Source organism: Schistocerca gregaria, chromosome 3 (genome assembly GCF_023897955.1).
Source record: "Schistocerca gregaria isolate iqSchGreg1 chromosome 3, iqSchGreg1.2, whole genome shotgun sequence".
NCBI classification, from domain to species: Eukaryota; Metazoa; Arthropoda; class Insecta; order Orthoptera; family Acrididae; genus Schistocerca; species Schistocerca gregaria.
Window position 1 is genome coordinate 418,816,105 of NC_064922.1, and position 19,164 is coordinate 418,835,268.

The 19,164-nt window shown below is 38.0% G+C and overlaps 1 protein-coding gene across 2 annotated transcripts in view; it reads left to right on the forward strand.

Moving 5' to 3' along the window:
* The window catches only part of LOC126356221 (choline transporter-like protein 1), a 442,973-nt gene extending 425,117 nt beyond the window's left edge, over positions 1-17,856 (forward strand). For both annotated transcript variants that reach the window (XM_050007038.1, XM_050007037.1), the window contains exons 13-17: positions 2,668-2,924; positions 3,347-3,513; positions 4,664-4,756; positions 4,850-4,942; positions 14,879-17,856. In XM_050007038.1, the coding sequence (XP_049862995.1) occupies positions 2,668-2,924; positions 3,347-3,513; positions 4,664-4,756; positions 4,850-4,942; positions 14,879-14,986 (718 nt within the window). In that variant the 3' untranslated portion in view covers positions 14,987-17,856. The remainder of the gene's footprint in view (positions 1-2,667; positions 2,925-3,346; positions 3,514-4,663; positions 4,757-4,849; positions 4,943-14,878) is intronic.
* The last annotated feature ends 1,308 nt before the right edge of the window (positions 17,857-19,164 follow it).

Below are 19,164 nucleotides of genomic sequence, written 5' to 3' on the forward strand. Positions count from 1 at the left end.
CTTTAAGACAAGAACAGCCTCACCAAAAAATTACAAAATCTATGAATAGTGTTCTGAAGAAATGGGTACTCAAATTGTCGACTTGAGTAGGCATTGCAGTCAAAAGCAAGAATACTTGAGAAAGAGGTTGAGAATAAAACAGCATGAGCAGCCAAAAACATTTATCTACCTTAAGCTGCCCCATTATCCTAAAAGATCAGTAGGTTCATACAGAAACAAGGTATACAGTGTATTTCATTCCTGTTAACAAAGATTAAAAGTCTTCTATGTAATGTTAAAGACAACTTAGGTCTCTGAAAGCCAGATGTGTACCACATTCCAAGCGAGTGTTGCACATCTTGCATCAGGCAGACTATTAGACAGTGAGGGAGAGTTGCAATGAACATAAGCAACACCCCAACTAGAACATCCAAGTAAATCAGTTACCATTGAACAATGCATCAAAAATAATCATGAAATGAGATATTATAAGACTGTCATTGTTATGTAAGTGCCCAGTTTTCTAGACAGTGTAATTAAGGAATCTATTGAAATAGAGATATCAGAAAAACTAATAAACAAGGATGTAGGTTTCAGTTTAAACAGGTCTTGGGTCAAGTATTCAGATCATTAAGATCTCAGTCAGCCGTCGTGTCCACCAGAGCTGCGAACTGCTGAGAGAACATGCATTTGAGGAAATACCAGTGCAGGCGCTGAAAAACAAAATAGAATTGAAGCGTGTAGTGAATATTGGGAGTTGAACTCACAATCAGTTGTAAATATTTGCTAGAGTTCACCATCTGGTTTGAGTCCAAGCAGTGAGTACACATAAGAGCACAATTTGCAGTGCCTGAAGGATACGTCCATGTCGATCATCTAAATATTGTGCACAAAATGCAAACAAACTCACCTGGATAGCCTGAAGTACACCATGAAAAGTTTGGTTGAAGTAATGGAAACAACTTTAGATGAATTTCATGACTAAACGATTGTGATCAGTATGTCTGTAGTTTGAGAGCTAATGGCAAACTGTGCAGAATAAATAGATCTCATGGATTATTTTGTTACTATACATTTTCAGCTTTTGCAATACACTACATGTAATCTTAATTTGTAATCAACAATAAAGTGATATAATACTACAACAGCTCTTTGGCTGAGATCATTACACCATTGTAATAAAGACTACTATTACATAATAAAACAGTTACATTGACAGTGTTATGGTTAATTAAAAATGCTGTTGAAGATATGAGTGGAAAGAATTAAAGAAGTTTATTGAGTCAATAGGATCTACACATGATTAAAATTTATATTTCTCCTAGATACTTAATGGTACATGCAAAATAATTTATTTTACATGCATATAAAAAAAAATTCTTTTGGCATGATCCTTGGAGATATTATCACAGATACAAACATATACTCATTTTGTCACAGATATGATCTTCTTTTGCTTAGTCCAGTGCAAGTGTGAATGCATTTCCTTAACGTCATTGTAGTTTTGATTTTCGTAACATAATGCTCCACAAAGAAACTGTTTTGTAAAACAATACCCAGCTGTTCTCAGGAACAAGGCTGGTAAATACAGGTACAAAAAATCACTGCATACTAGCAATTTACTTCTCAAGATTGATTGTGATCATATGTTGGACGGGAAGTCGTTTCAGTGGGTGTATAAGTTTATTATGAGATAAGCATAGGTAAAATAAAAAGAAGATAGTTATCATAACCAAGTCCAGTATATGTATGTGTCTGGCTAATCACTGGAAAAAGGTTGGATGAACTAAGTACTTAGTAACGTACTGAACCTCTCTCTGACAACACAAAATGTTGAAACTTGAACCACACTCTTGTCATCATTACCCTGAAAAGATAGCAGATATCCTGTCAATACATAGTTTGCTTGTCAGTTACTAAAATGCAGCCAGTTAAAATTTCCATCATCATTCTTTTCACAGAAATAGGAATCTATAAATCATAGAACAGTGCACTCTCTGGAATCGAGTTGAAACTACTTCACCTCATTGAATTTGCTAGCTATGGGGGTTTTCTAATTGCAACTTATTCTCTCTCTTGACCAACATGTTGTCTTATAATATATTCTGATTCTTGGTGTTTGATCTGCTGTCTCATTTTCATAAATTTCTGAGAGACCTAATCTGGTCAAACGTGAATCTGTTTTCCTTGTTTTATGATCCAGATAAGTGAGTGCTACAATGTTTAGATTATTATTGTAGCTGAAACTGTTGGAGAATACTCATGAAATTATAGTAAAAATTATGAAATTGTAATATATTTTAACAAAACCATTTTCTGTCACTCATTTTTAAATACTTTGTATTTTGTGAAACACCATTTTAAAAAGAATTGAAATATGATATTTGCTACAATGATTACTTTGTGATAAACCTACTCTTAATACAAAGATAAATGTTCATGTCATTTATTTATGATGAATATGATTTTTAGTGAGATAGGAAAATTCAAGGCTCTTTCTTTTTTTACATTTTCTTTCTTTATTTGCAATAAATAATAAAAACATATCAGTTAAAACTCAATTTTTAGCTCTTCATTACTTACAAGTATTATGAAAAACAGCTTTGATGAGTTGAGGTTTGTTACTTGAGTTTTCTTGAGCCTGCAACACTTTTTGAATTCTGAGCATTTATACTTCTAATTTTTCAGGAATAAGCAGAACCTGGGCACACCAATTATACGAAGCTTTTGTAATCTTGTGAGGTATCATCTAGGCTCAGTTGCTCTGGGTTCATTGCTGATTGCTATTATACAGATGATACGTATAGTCCTAAAATTCATTCAGTCCAAAGTAAAAAATCACAACAATGCGATAACAACATGTATATTTAGGACTTGTCAATGTTGTTTATATTGCTTTGAGAAAATTCTTCAGTTTCTTACAAGGAATGCCTATATTGAAATAGGTAAGCAAATTTAAATGGTGTCCATACATAAGTGGTAGCATAAGTCACATTATAAATGAGTTTTTTAGAGGATGAATCGCGTGGCTTTTTCCCCCCAACTGCCTCATAAAAATTCCCATGTATTTCTACATAAGAAAGCAAAAGTGTGTGTGTGTGTGTGTGTGTGTGTGTGTGTGTGTGTGTGTGTTTTTTTCCTGAGAAGAGACAGTTTGAAAGCTGAGGCAGAGCCTACCAACACTCTATATGGTACTTATTGTCTTTTAATTACTGAGGTTTTTCTGTTATTGTTTTAATTTTAGCTTATATCTGTGTATATACTTGCACCCGCTTGGCTTTTTGTATGTGAGCTAATTAAATGTCAGCAATAAAAAATTATGTAATCAAAAACTTCTAACTTTTTCACCATTGTGTTTACCTTGCAGCAATACATGGACACAGTTTCTGTAAAGCTGGGAAACAAGCTTTCAAACTTTTGGCGTCAAATGCCTTAAGGGTTGCAGCTATAAATTCAGTTGGTGATTTTGTATTGTTCCTGGGAAAAGCAATGGTTGTCATAGCTACTGTGGTGTGTGGTGTGCAGATGTTGAAGGTTAGTAATGTTAATGCATAAGAAGCTTTGAAATGTTAATGCATAAGAAGCATTGACTTCTATCAAGTATCTATCTAGCAATGACTAAATTTTCTGAAATGTGTCTCTACTGTCAGCACTCCTTCATATTACTATAATCTGAGGTCCAATAACTCCATAAAAAAATTCTGAATTTGTGTTTTAACTGAAAGCCCTACTCTCTCGCAGAATACCTTAGTAGTTTAACTTACAGAATTTTTAAGGCACAAATGGAAAGTAAGTAACAACCCCACCACAGACATCATGAAATTACAGTACTTCTTTTCAGCAACTCTCATGATGCACTTATTTATAGTCATTATCAGTTTTGACTCACTTTAGTTATTCTCAGATAGCTAGAGAAACAAAAAATATTAGACCTACAATTCAGTTAGGCATTATAGAAACTGACCGACACACTTTGATCTTCCTGGTGCAATACAGGAAATAAGTCATAAACATTATTGTCTTTAAGACAGCTTTATAATAAGGAGATAAGGGAAATGAGTAAATAGTAAACTAGGGTGGAGTACAAAAGTAACAGGGGATGTGAGAGTCTCATGTCAGGGCTAAAGAGTGAAATAGGTTGAGAACAGGAACATTGGTAAAAAGGTACTTCTTTCCTGTCTTCAAACTGCCTATACCTCCACTTCCACTACCATCCCATTGCACCCTTCTTCATCCACTCCACCTTTGCAAGTGATTTCCTACTCCATTCTTCTTTTCCCTATCCCTGTCTTTCACTCTGGAGCCTCCACCTTCTCTGCTGTACTGTTTCCACTGAAAATCTCCTAATGGCCACCCTTCTTTGCGATGTTGCGCACCAGAAGTTTTGTAAGCTCACTATTATGTATTTAAAAGGTCATGTTTTGTACTGTTTAAAAATGGATGTTCTGGATCTCGTGTAACTGTCACTATTGAAAGAAAAATAATATGTTGTCCAACAGAGTGCTTTTCCTTTGCTGGCATGGATTTCGGTTGCTGTAATCCATGCACCGGTTAACTCTTAGAAGACAAGCAAGGTTAGGTGCAGGCATATTGGATAAAGTTTTGTCTCATCCAAATAAAAAAGTACATGTCCTGTACAAGATTCAATTAAAAGTTACCTCTTGAATTAAACTTTTTTTTGCAGCACAAAGATGGAATTATGCACTTGTGGGTGCCTCTTTCACTTGCGGGAGTGTTTGCATACCTTGTAGCACACTGCTTCATCACCGTCTACGAGGTAAACTCAACTTAGTCTGCACATTAATATGTTGTTGCTCTGATCTTTTCTATTGTGAATGTTCTCATCTGCTTTTATTATTTATTCTTTCAGATGGCAATAGACACAATATTTATTTGTTTCTGTGAAGACTGTGAGCTCAATGATGGAATTAACAGACCATACTTCATGAGCAGAGGTTTGATGGTGAGTCTTAATATTATCATTTGATTAGCTATTCATTAATCCTGTAGGTAAGTTTTTATACTACATTGTCCTTAAACCTACTTGTTAAAGAACTGATTATTAGCTTGAAGGTCCTCTTAAGTTGATACAGTAATGAAAATAATCAATTTTTGAAAATGTAATGTAATTGGATAGATACAATTACAATTACATTAAACTGATATAGTGGTAGCTCATAAATTAGTAGCACAAAAACTGATTATTTTATAACTTCCTAGCATACTGTGTATTGCCTGAATCAGTGTCCAGCTGCATCTTCATGTTGATAAATTTCAGTATCCTTAAGTCAACTTCCTTCCATGTCTTAAAAACACCTTCAAATCTGATTGATTCTGACTTTAGGAAGATGTTCGCACTAGAGCAAAGATTTTTTTCTTCTGTCATTTTTTTCTTCTATAGAAATTTATCTTTTCTAATCATTTCACTCATAGACACTGATTCAAGTTATAAATAGCATGGCTTTTACACTAGTGTTAGTTTGATTATTATTATTGGTATGGTACTATTTTTTCAGTATCATTATAGCTCTCTTGTTGCTTTCAAACAAGCAATCACTGTATGGAAAAGATAGAAAATAAATTTTATAGACTACTGACTACTGTTAGTAAAGTCTGATCTAATGGCACTTTTTGTTTCAGAATTCTTAATTAAATATGAAGTAAGCATTTTTATTTTCTAGCAAAAAGAAGGTTTCTATCCTAGTTGTTTTTGTGACATGTTAGTATTTTTCAGAACATCTCCTGTTGACTGCCTTCTGTTTTTGGCTGCGGCAATTTAAACAATCTGACAGTAATGTCTCTGGTAGCAACCTTCATTCTGCCCATTGCATTGTGTTACAACAGCTTTAACTTAATTTCACAGTCATTTTTATAAATAAACACCACCTTTGAAGATGGCCATCTCAAATTGGGGTCGTGGATGGAACCAACTTGATCCACCACCACTACCTCAAAATCATCCCTTACAAGCCTTCCAAGAATTTCTCACATCCAGCATTGCTTCACAGCCCTTCCTCAGCTCTCTACAACATGGCCCTAACCTGTCCTCTGTAGAACTCCAGGCTCTATGTTCCCTGAAAGCTGATGATTCCATCATTATCCTCCCAGCAGACAAAGGATCCACCACTGCAGTACTTGGCCAACAGGAGTATGTTAGTGAAGGACTACACCAGCTGTCTCACACCTCTACATACGCCATCTGCCATATGAAGATCCCGTTCCTGTAATTCAGACTGATCTGCAGTCTCTCCTAAAAATCTCAGGCCCCTCAAAAGGACTTACACCTCAATCCATAGAACTTCTTACTCCACCCAATCACACACCCCCATCTTTTACCTTCTTCCTAAGTTTCACAAGCCCAATTATCCTGGCTGTCCTACAATTGCTAGTTTCAAAGCACCCACTGAACATATATCTTCCTTAGTTGATCAACATCTGCAACCCATAGTCCAAATACTTCCCTCATAAAAGATACCAACCATTTCCTATGTCATGTGAAATCTGTGCCTGTCCCACTTCCACCACACACCTTGCTGTCACCATTAATGCCATCTCCCTCAATACCAACAACTGCCCTGAACATGCTCTTGTCTGCTGCTGAACATTTCCTCAGTCAAAGAAAACATAATTCCAAACCTCTGACATCCTTCTTGCTTGCCTTAAACAACTTTATACTTACTAACAATTACTTCACCTTTGAGAGGCACACATACAAACAGATCAGGGATATGGCCATGGGAACCAGGATGGCTCAACTATCCATGGGTCACTTGGAGGGAGCTTTCCTAGGATCCATTAGCCTTCAGCCCCTAGTTTGGCTTAGGCACATAGGTGACATCTTTGCCTCATGGTGAGGCTGATCTGTTAAAATTTCTAGAATCTCTAAATACCTTCCCCCAATTAAATTTCATGTGGTCCTATTCCGAATCCCATGCCACTTTCCATCATGTTCATCTCATCCTCACCAAAGACCAGCTACACACTTCCATCCACATTAAACCTACAAACAAACAACAACACCTACATTTTGACAGTTGCCATCCTTTCCATGACAAATGTTCCCTCCCATACAGCTTTGGAATTCAAGGCAAACATATTCGTTTGGGTGCAGACTCTTTACAGTAGTACACCATCACTCTCATCTCAGCCTTCACTGAACATAATTATCCCAAGACCCTAGTTCAAAAGCATATTTCCCAGGGCATCACATCCAATCCTGGTACTGCTGACCCCTCCAAAAAACAACTTTGAAGCACACCAGTTGTTACACAGCATTATCATGATCTTGAATAGGTTACTTTGACAAGGCCATGTCTTCCTAAAATAATGCCCTGAAATGGGATCCATTCTGTCTAAGATTTTGCCCACCACACCTAGAATAGCTTTTCATCGCCCTCCCAATCTCCGCAAAATCCTTGTCAGACCATAAGCTCCTTCTGCACCCATCTCCCTACTCTATGGCTCCTACCCCTACGACCATTCCTGCTGCAGGAGTTGCCCTGTGCACTCTCCTACCACCATCTATTGCAGCCCTGGAATTGGCAAAACATATACTATTAAAGGGAGAGACACCTATGAAATGACACATCATATACCAGCTGTTATGTAAGCAGTATTTCTCCTCATACATTGGTATGACCACCACCCTGTTATTAGTCAGGATGAATGGGCATAGACAGAGAGTGTATACCGGCACCACACAATGTCCTGTTCCAGAGCACGCTCGAATAACATGACAGTCATGACCTCGGTGTCTGTTTCACAACTCATGCTATCTGGACTCTTCCCCCAGACACCAGTTTCTCAGAACTCTGCAGGTGAGAACTAGCACTACAACATGTCCTTGGTTCTGCCACCCACCTGGCCTTAATTTATGTTAATTCCTTCCGTCTCAGAGTTTATTCACAGTAACTACTCCTTTCTCCACTCCATTTTAGTTTTATACATTTTTCATTTTCTTACCTGTCTATTTTTCACCGTCCCTCCTCCCGCCTCTGTTACATACAATGCACTTAGCTTTTCACTCTTTTTAACTTGTGCATAATGTTTTAGTAGTTGTCTCTGTCCTGGATATTACTCTGTCTTCCACCTTTGAGCTCTCGGATTTTCAAATCTCATCTGGTGCAGTCCCCAACAATCAGACTTTCCATCTCATCCCGTCCAGTAAGTCCACCCTGACCCAGGGTTCTAGGTGACTTCTCTAAACTGTCTCCCTTTCTCTAAATCTCTCCAGTCCTATTCCTTTACCCCTCTTCCTTCTCATTCAACTCTTCTGCCAGAGGAAGTATCCACTGGCTCCAAAAGTGTATACAAGTCAATCCTTTTGTGTGTGTGTTCTCCTGCCGCCACTCGGTGAGCAGATTTTTTATCTATCCATTTATATTATAATTTTTATTTGCCATAATTTTAGAATAATTATCAATAATAAGTATCACATTAAAACACAAATATCTTTTTAATGTGTTGTATTTACACAGTTGGACTTGATCAGAACAAAGAAGGAAACTCACATTTGTTTGTGTTAGTACTCAGCCACTGCAGTCACTATAATCACAAAGACAGTGGCTCTGCACTGGCACACACACAAACACAACACAAGTTTCCCTGTTCATTCCAATTGTGTCCAATAGTGCAAATAAAACATGGAAGTAGAAGTCTTTTGTGAAACCACATTAAAAAGATATTCACGTTCTTATGGTAAATAGAACATGTAATACAATACTGGTTAAAACACTAAAGTTGGCAGTCTTTGTAAACAGAGAACAACTGGCACGAAATCTACAGCTTGCTGTCGAGAAGGAGCTCACTCGGTTCACGGAACATCGTGGGTGAGAAAGAGGGTGGAAATAGTCATCATGTTATGGAGCACCTTGAGGAGGAATGTTTATGTCTGACATTAGGTTGTACCAACCTAAGACTGTGCACATAGTATAGATTAGTGTATTTCACACAAAGTAACAATGATTCAGGAAAGCCCATTATAAAGACAGTCATCTTCAGAACTGGTGTTTCTTTGTACAAATGACTGTGAAATTAAATTAAAGCTGTTGTAATACAATGCAGTGAGCAGAAGAAAAGTTACTATTGGACTGTGTATTGTCAGAACATAATTATCATTAAGGCAGTAACTCAGGTACCTTTACCACAGTGTCAAACACTGCAAACCTACAAGGGTTGTTTCAAAAATAAGGCTCTCAAATCTGTATCCTTACCGTGCATGGTGCAATGCGAAATCTGGCAACACCAGCATGTTTGCTGGATCCCCCACCACCAATTCCAACAACCAGCGTGGCCCTGCAAAGGTCAGTACCGGCCTGACAGCCATAAGCAATGGAGCCCGTCATTGCTGTCACCGCCAGGTGTGAAATACGTGCAGTCATTTGATTTTTGCACGCAAGAAAGTTACCACCTGTAGAAATTCATTGGCAATTGAGTGAAGTGTATGGGGAAATGTGTATAAGCATTCAGCATGTCCACAAATGGTGTAGGGAGTTTGCCAATGGCCGTACGGATGTCCACGCTGAACAACGAAGTGGGAGGCCGCTGATCTCTGACGAAGTTGTGGCAAAAGTTGAGCAAATCCAGCGCAAAGATCAGTGAATCACCTTCGGGCAACTGGCTGCTCAAATTCCTGAGGCTTCTGAAGCTTCAATTGACAAGATATTGAATGAAAAGCTAGGCTACCACAAGGTGTGTGCATCCTGGGTGCCGCACGTGCTTTCAGAAGTCCACAAACAGCAGTGCATTGACTATGCTCGGAAGTTTTGGAGTGAATGCAACGAGAATAAGGAAGACTTCCTTGATTCCATTGTTGTGGGGGATGAATTGTGGTGCCATTAAGTTACTCTGGAAACAAAACAACAATCACACCAATGGAAACACACCAGATTGCCATCACCAAAGAAGTTTAAGCAGCAGCTGTCAGCAGGAAAGATCATGGCATCGATGTTTTGGGACCGGCGTGGTGTACTGCTCACTGATTTTATGCCTAGAGAGACCACCATAAACTCAACAAGTTATTGCAAGACCTTGAAAAAACTCAGATAGGCAATCCAAAATCGTCGTAGGGGAAAACTCAGCAAAGGCATAAAAGGTTGCATCACAACAATGTCCGTCAACATCTGTCACAACAAATGAAGGAGTTAATTGACAAATTTGGCTGGGATGTCATTGACCACCCCCCTTACATCTCTGATGTGGCACCCAACAATTTCCATCTGTTTCTGAAATTGAATGAGCACCTATGCGGTCTACGATTCCAGATGGACAAGGAGTTGCAAGAAGTAGTTTCCAAGTTTCTCAATGGATTGGAGGTGGACTTCTTTGAGGTGGGAATGCAGAAGTGTATTACTTAACAGAAAAAAATGCATGGAAAAAATGGGGACTATGTGGAAAAATAGCTTAAAGATCAACATTTCCGATGGTGTAATCATTTTTTTGAATAAATGTATTAGTATGCATTTTTTGCTTTGTCCCAAGGATGACTTTGAGCAGGAAATGCTGTAAAAAGTAACTGTTAATGACAGGAAATCACTGTATTGAGAGAATAGGACTTGTGTTAGGACAAAGAAAAATGAATGTAAAAAGCAAGAATGTAAAACAGAGAGACTTAAAAACAGGTTTCTAATATATTGATAAATTAATAAAATATTTCATGCTATTATGTTGTGGTTTTCACATTAAAAACCAACATTTTCAAGGAGGACCATGGCTTCTTTGAATGTCCCGATTCACACCCTGGCTTGCAGCTTGCTACTGGCTGATGAGGGGGGGGGGGGGGGGGGGGGAGGACTTTAGGTTGTAAGGTAAAATCCATCTGACAATAGCATAATAGCCTGGAATATTTTATTAGTCATGACATTCCTTGCTGTGAAAGTTTACATTTTGCGATATAGGTAAACCCACAAAGTTTTTGTAACATGAGAAGTGTGTGAGATAAATATTTATCTACCAAAGGTTTTTTTTTTTTTTTCAAACAATAGTATTGTCCCTTCAAAGTAGTTTCGTTTGGCAGCTACACACTGGCAGAGTAGTTGTTCCCAGTCTTTGTAGCAACTCTGAAAGGCTTCAACTGGTAAGGCCTTCAGTATGTCATCACATTCTTTTGAATGTTCTCCAGAGTCCCAAAATGATGGCCTTTTATGACATTTTTCAATTTTGGAAAAAGAAAAACGTTGCAAGGGCTCAGATCAGGTGAATAGGGCGCTGCAGAACAAGGTGGATGCCTTCTGAGGTAAAAAAATTTCGTGATGGAAGTGGTTATGTGACATGGGAAAGTGTCGTGATGCAGCATTCACTTGCCTGTAGTGTCCGGTCTCAATCAATTCACCCTTTTCTGAACCTTTCATGGACACCTCTGTAAATCAATTAGTTGACAGTTTGTCCTGGAGGAACAAATTCACAAGAGCATGCACACATTGGACATTTTCATTGGTTTTTAAAGTTGAAGGCCTCCCCGAACGAGGTTCATCTTCAGTGTGTTTTCAGCCTTCCAAAAATGATTTGTGGCGGTGGAGAACTTGTACTATTGATGGGGAATGTTCCCCGTAGGCCTGTCTCAACATTTTGAAGGTCACACTCATGGATTCCCCAAATTTAACAGAAAACTTGATGGCATAATGTTGCTCTAAATTCAACTGTTCCATTTTTGTAATATGTAATGAAAATACAACTTCAGTGGTGAGGTTCTCAAAAATCACATGATGGCTGTACAGAGCTGAAACTCTGACGCAGCATCTGGACAGGTCTACAAAAATAGAGCTACACAGTGTTGCCAGATAGTTAATTTTAAGTACTGGCTTATATTTGGTGGTGTTATGTTCTGTATGTTCATAATCATAATATTTTAACCAGATGTATGTTGATTTTAATGTGTTAACAATGATATTATGAAAAGGATAGATTGCTACACACCATACAGAGGAGACTTTGAGATTCAGACAGGCACAACAAAAAGATTGCTATACATTTAAGCTTTCATCCAAAAAGGCTTCTTCCAAAGTGGACAACACAAAAACATTCACAAAGGCACAACTCACACACATGTGACCAATGTGTCTGGCCACTGTGGCCGGACTGCAGACAGCAACTGCATCTACTATGAACAGCAATCTGGTGTGGGTCGTGGGGGTAAGGAGATGTGGGGTGAGGAAGAGAAGGGATAGCAGGGTAGGGAAAGGTGTAGTGCTGCTTGTGGGCATGTGCAGGTATGTGATGGGGAGAGGGTAGGCCTGTTAGCTGCAGTCAGGAGGTTGGGGAAAGGGTGGGAGGGGGCAGAAAAGGAGAGAAGTAGAGAAGGACACACTGATTGGTGGGTGTGTTGGCAGAAGAGACTGCTGTTTAGTGCAGGAGTGGGAACAGGGAAGGGGACAGGTAGGCGAAGGACAGTGACTAGCAAAGGTTGGGGCCAGGGCAGTTACAGGAACATAGGATGTATTGCAGGGAGAGTTCCCACCTATGGCATCAGTAGTGATGAACAGGGCGCTGTGTGGTAAAGGAATAGGAAGTGTGGAGGAAATGGTTGGCATCTTTTATATAGGAGAGTAGGTTTCAGGGAATAAGCTGAAGATGTGGTCACTGTTCTCCCAGTAGAGGCACAGTAACTGGCCACAATGCAGCGTCGTGGGTGATTGGGCTTATGGACTTTTGGAAGCATGTAGAAAGTATGAGTGCAGTGAGAGGTGGGAGTGAAGACAGATAGACTCAGGGGAGAGGTGTTGGGATGGACATAAGGATGTGAGGAGGGACTGGAGATCCTGTTAAATTTCTGGAATGGGATCACTGGGACAGGGTTTTTAGGTGGACGAATCAGACAGCTGGCGTAGTCCCTGTGTTTCAAAAAAACAGTGGTGGGGCCTTTGTTGGCAGGTAGGATTATAAGGTTGTGATCAGATTTTAGGTAGTGGACTGAAGTTCATTCTGAAAAAGTAAGGTTCATTTTCATGTGAGGGATTTGGGAAATGGTGAAGCAAGGATTGAGGTTAAGAAATTCTGAAATGTTGACATTTCGTGTTTTCTACTTCAAAAGAAGGCCTTTAGGTCAAAAGCTTAAATGTATAGCAGTCTTTTTGTTGTGCTTGTCTGCAACTCCTCTGTTAAGTTGAGTTGCAATCTATCCTTTTCGTGATATTGTTGTTCCCCCATCCCAGACTTCCCATTCTGCATTTTTATTTTATTTTTTGAAATATGTTATTTAATTTTTATTTTTAAAATTAGGGTCATTCTAAAATAAATGAGCTGGAGGCTGTAAAATGAAAACCACTGAAGAGATTGTACTACAATTGCCTGTGGAAGAAGATGTAGTCCCTATAAGAGTGCTGAGACTCCAAACTTCATGCTAGAGGGATGTGAATGCAAACCCACGTAATGACAGAGTGAACACGTGTATGTGTTGACTGTCTGTGTACTCAACAGTGCTAAAAACAGAGAGATGGAGGCTTCAGAACAAGAACAAATGGGTGTAGTGTGTTTCCTTGCAATAGAAGAGTACAGAGAATGTAAAGTCATCAAAATAATGGCACAAGTGCATGCAGAGCATTGAATGTCTGTTGCAAATCTGACCTCTTGGGCAGAAGCTGCCACTGCAAAAAAATTGTTCAAATGTGTGTGAAATCTTATGGGACTGAAGTCTAATGTCATCAGTCCCTAAGCTTACACACTACTTAAACTAAATTATCCTAAGGACAAACACACACACCCATGCCCGAGGGAGGACTCGAACCTCCATCGGGACCAGCCGCACAGTCCACGACTGCAGCACCTTAGACCGCTCGGCTAATCCCACGTGGCGCTGCCACTGTAACTTACTGGTCTTCAATAATGAGGGCATCCACCTGGTGGACAATGGTGTCATCAAAGCAGTGTGGTGTTCAAGATTGTGTATCATCAGTCAATGACATCCATCCTTCCCTGAATTGCTTGTGCCATGTCTTGACTATTGCAATTGTCATGCAGTGCACTTCGTACACTTGTGCCATTCTTTGAAGAATTTCCATTCCTCACACTCTTTCCACTGTCAGGAAATACACTACACCCCTTTGCTCTTTTTTTGAAGCTCCCACTTCTATATTTTCAGCATGACTGATTGCAGGGGACAGTTGACATGTGCACCCGCTCACTCTGTCATGATGTGATTGTGCCCCTTTGGCAGTAAGTCTGGGGGCTCAGCACTCTTATTTGGTCCAGATTTTCCTCCATAGGCAATGGCATGATAATCTGTTCAGCAGTTTTTATTTTACAGCCTCCAGCTCAATTTCTTTTTGAATGACCATAATACATACCTCTCTAAAAACAAAGTGTGAGGGTTCAACTTTTGAAGAATCAGATTTGTTCAACCCCCATAAACACATAAATGTGGACTGTGGTACTTACAAGCTAGATCCACTCACAACTTATTTTCTTTGCTTGGTTTTCTTTCAGTTTTCCATTTCTTGTACTTCTCTCAATGTTGGCCCGCCTATCATTTGTGCTTCGAATTTTCTTGTATTTTGTCAATTTATATCATGTCTCATTCCAAATACCTGAACAGTCTGCTCCTTGAAGGGATCCGTGGAATATGAGGAGTGAATGAATGAATGAAAAAATTATATCCTACATTTAGAGTTTCTTTCTTGATCTGGAATTCTGGTTTTACCTGCCCATCTACTGGTTTTACCATTATAATCTTTATTTACATATCACTCCCAAGAAAATAACCTTTACTTCTAAATTCTTTGAAGTAAGTGGTATGAATTGGCCCTGTAAAATTTTCTGTTAAGAATGAGAAAGATCATTAGCTACATGATGTTACACGGGACAACATACAAAAATTACATATATTATTATTTTTTCATCAGTACCATACTGATGCAGCTGGAGTTCATGTTGATACCTAAATTAACTGAAATTCATTTTCTTTCAGGAGTTTGTGCAGAACAGTAAAAAAGCTCTTGCATTACTAAATGAAAAACACAGACAAAGCCCCCAAGGTGAAGCCTGGAGTACTTCACCCATCCGCACACCAAATTAAGATTTTTTATGTGAAAAATTACCAAAGGCCAACCTTATTGCAAGGTGGTGAAAAGTGGATTGTGAAGAGGGAAAAGAATATTAATCCATGAATATGAAGATATGTAGATTGTTCTACAATATGATGCATTGCTGTAAATTACCCAGTTACACAGATATTTTCTTAATATTTCACTAAGACACTGATTGTTACTTTCATTGTCACTTCCATGTTATCATTTGATAAGCCCTTATGGCTCTTCATTGCTGTTGACCTGCAGTGTTTTAAGCTCTTTTATAAGTGTGTTTATGTTGTGTTGTACAACAAAGAAAATAGATTAAGCAAAAAGGTTTTTGTGAGGAGCTATTGTATCTGCCTTTCTGCAGTTCATAGTAATAATTTGGTAAATAGGTATTTAAACAGACAACAGCTATAGAAACATTATTTAGAAGAAGAAACTTATTTTTTTTGTTTTATATCTGATTTAAAGGATTATTCATTTTAGTTCTTGTAAGTTACAACATTATGACATTATCACAATTTTTAATTACTGCTGCACTAAGGCCATAAAAAAGAAACACAATAAGTGCCTTAATTCTTTCTCAGGGATGATGTGATTTGATTCAAAATATATGTGTATGCAGAATTAATATTTTCAAAGATTTTAAGCATTAAGTCTACTACTTATCCTAGGCATGTTCAGCACTGCCTTTCCAAGAACTCCAACTAAGATTGACTGGTACTGTTAACAATATGCAACACTTTAGAGAATCTTATGCTGTGGATACACTTTTAAGGGTCTGATTAAATATAGATAATTTAGGAACAAAGGCACTTTGTGTAAAATTGATTTTAATTTTGCAAATGTTGGAGCATTAGTTGTCTGGCAGCTTTCTGCCTTTCTTCTGCTTATTCATCTTGACCCTATATTTCTCCAGGAAACTCATGTATTAATGCTAGAGCATTTTAAAAATAAATTCTCATATTTGTTTTTTATTTATGTCAGTTAACTTTACAGACTTTTTTATTCTCTTGAAACTAATTAAAGAAGACTTTAGAATTTGCTTTTTGTTTTTGTCGTTGTATCTTCTATCTACTCTGTCCACCTGTGAACACATAATTTGGTTTTCAGTCTAAACTAAGTGTGACCTGGAAAATTTCTGAAAGAATTTTCTTTCTTTCTTTCTTTCTTTTCTGTTGCTTGCAGCTGTGTCTGTTAACATGATTAATGTTGGTCCATTTTCAATTCTTATCTGTTCAGGTTGTCTTGTTTCTCTTCCAAAACATTAAATTTAAAGAAGAAGCCATCATTAAGCCTTGATCTGATACCTCGGTTTTTAGTGCATGACTTTCATCTGTGTTGACGAATGTCACATAAGTGATAAATCTATAAGTTCCTTTTTTAGCTGTAAATTTTTGTGAAATTTTTTTGCATATCAACCTGTATAGTGCCATTGTCTTTCAGGTTGTAATTAATTTACAACCAGTCCATAATTAGCACACTGTGGTTTTAATCTGTTTACAAGATTTTATCAGTTATGTGAGAGAAATATAATCTCAAACAAAAATTACAGAGGTTTTAGATGTGAAAAATGGTAAGAAATGGAATTACAGAGACTCAGCGAACACACAAAAAATTATTTAACATTTAAGTTATCTTGGAAAATGGAGCCTAGAAAGAGAAAGTAAGGTAATGAGAGAGAGAGCATTATGATTCCTGGAAGAAACAATAAGAGACAGGAAAGATAGGGCTCCTGTTCTTGGCCTTGGGAATCCAAATATAAGTCCTTTTCTATCACTCAGCTCTGCATTTCTTGTCTCTCTCCATCTTTCCCTTGAGATCTCTTCCTAATAAATTGTAGTCCTGACAGCTCCTGTTTCAGAATTTATTTTTGAACATAGCATCTTTTGTGTTTATATTCATATTAGAGTTTACTCATGGTAGTGCATGATTTGCGCACTCCAGTAATTTCTTTTACCTTAGTTGTGCAATATTTCCAATGTCATTTTTCTTCAGAAGGCAAATAACAATTTCAAATACTTGAACATGCCTTTCTGAGTAAGCTTTGTAGGTAAGAAGTTAGCTTCCATGAGGACATTTCTTTTTTCCTTTCACTGTTTGGTTATTTGTTAGTTTTTTATGGTGTTTATTGTATTCAAGATAATGTGAGGCCAATATATTTAAGATAATGTGAGGCCAATGTTGTATATCTTTCTAAGTGTGTCTTCATGTTCCACATGTACAGGAAAACCAAAGGTGCATTTTCAAAGTACTGTTTTTCATTGAACTTTACTGTATTTTTTTTATAAAATGATTTACTAATGTTTCATTCCTAAACCCATTTTCAAAATGTCTTTTATTTTGTACTATTGCCAATTTCAGTATATCTGTATGGAAGTATGTGTGGAATTAATCCAGAAATCTGTGTGAGCTTTATCAGGGAGAATAGTGTCTGCTAATTTCTATACAGGTCTGAGTGTGAAGAGAAATACAGTTTTGTGGATTTGTGTGCTACAATTATTATGTTACCATCTGTAGATGTTACTTTTATAAGCAATTTCCCAAACCAGCCTCTTTCAGTATGCCAAGAGGAAGAGTTGTTATTTGCAATACCTGTATTGGAGAGAAACTGAACTGTTTAATCAAAATATTAAATTACTTAGTTTTTAAGCTTCTCATATTGAGAGTATATTATATTTGTATTACATTTGTAAAATTCTTGTACTTCCTGAAATAATTATATATATTTTCTTTTATAATATGTCTTGTGTGCTGTTGGGTTATTTCCTCCCTGAAATTCCAGAAACATTTCTACAAGTAATTCTATATGATAGCCTTTGTATACCCCATCCTCTCAAATTAGGATCTGAGCTACCCGCTCCACTTCTCCAACCTTCCCCAACCAATCCCTCTTTCCTCCCTGAGGAAAGGTACATATAAGTTCTGAAAGCTAAGAATAGTATTTTCTGCCTTATTCATCACATATTTCACAAATCCATTTCTGAACAGTCTTTGAAGGTGTAGAATAAAGAAGCTCCTGTACATTGCATTGATTCAGTGACTTCAATAAGAATGTTACCTCTAAAACAATTGGCTATTAATTTCTTCTTTCAAAAAAGTAATTAAAATAAAAGGTCACAGGAATATACAGTTACCCTAACAGAACAGTAGTAAGAACACCATAACAAAGAGCAAGTGAAATTGCATGTCAGACACGATAAGCGTTTAAATCATATTAAAAACATCAGACAAAAATATATCTGGCATTAATGATTTAGTTTTTGTATCAAAATTATCATACAAAATCAAACAATGGAAAATCCAGGATGGAATGTAACAATATTATGAAAAGAATAGTTGCTACTCACTGTATAGCAGAGATGCTGAGTCGCAGATGGGCACAACAAAACTGTCACAAAATAAGCTTTTGGCCAACAAGGCCTTTGTCCAAAATAGACAAGACACACACACATGACCACAGTCTGTGGCAACTGAAGCGAGATTACAAGCAGCAGTTCATGATGGGAGAGGCAACTGCACAGAGTTAGGAGAGGCTGGGGCTGGGAGGGGTAGGGATAGTAGGGTAGGGGTGGGGGGACAGTAAGTGCTGTTACTTGGAGCATGTAGGGACAAGATGGAGAGAGTGTAGGGCAGTTAGATGTAGTTGGGAGGTTAGATGAGGGATGGGAGAGAGAAAGTGGTAGCAGAAAAGGAGTGAGGTAAAAGGACTGAGTGTGATGGTGGAATAGAGGATGTGTAGTGCTCGATGGGAACAGGAAAGGGCTAGTTGGTATGGACAATGACTAAAGAAGATTCAGGCCATGAGGGTGACAAGAACATAGGATATATTTCAGGGAGAGTTCCCACCTGCACAATTCAGAAAAGCTGGTATTGGCGGGAAGGATCCTGATGGTGCAGGCTGTGAAGTAGTCATTGAAATGAAGAACGTCGTGTTCGGTGGCCTGCTCAGCAACAGGGTGGTCCAGCTGTTTCTTGGCCACAGTTCGTCACTGGCCATTCATGCCGACAGACAGCTTGTTGGTTATCACGCACAGTGGCTGCAGCTTAGCTTGTAGATCACATGACCGGTTTCACAGGAAGCCCTGCCTTTTACAGGATAGGTGATGTTATGTTTATGACCCAACTGGAGTAGCTGGCAGTGGGAGGATGTGTGGGACAGGCCTTGCATCTATGTCTA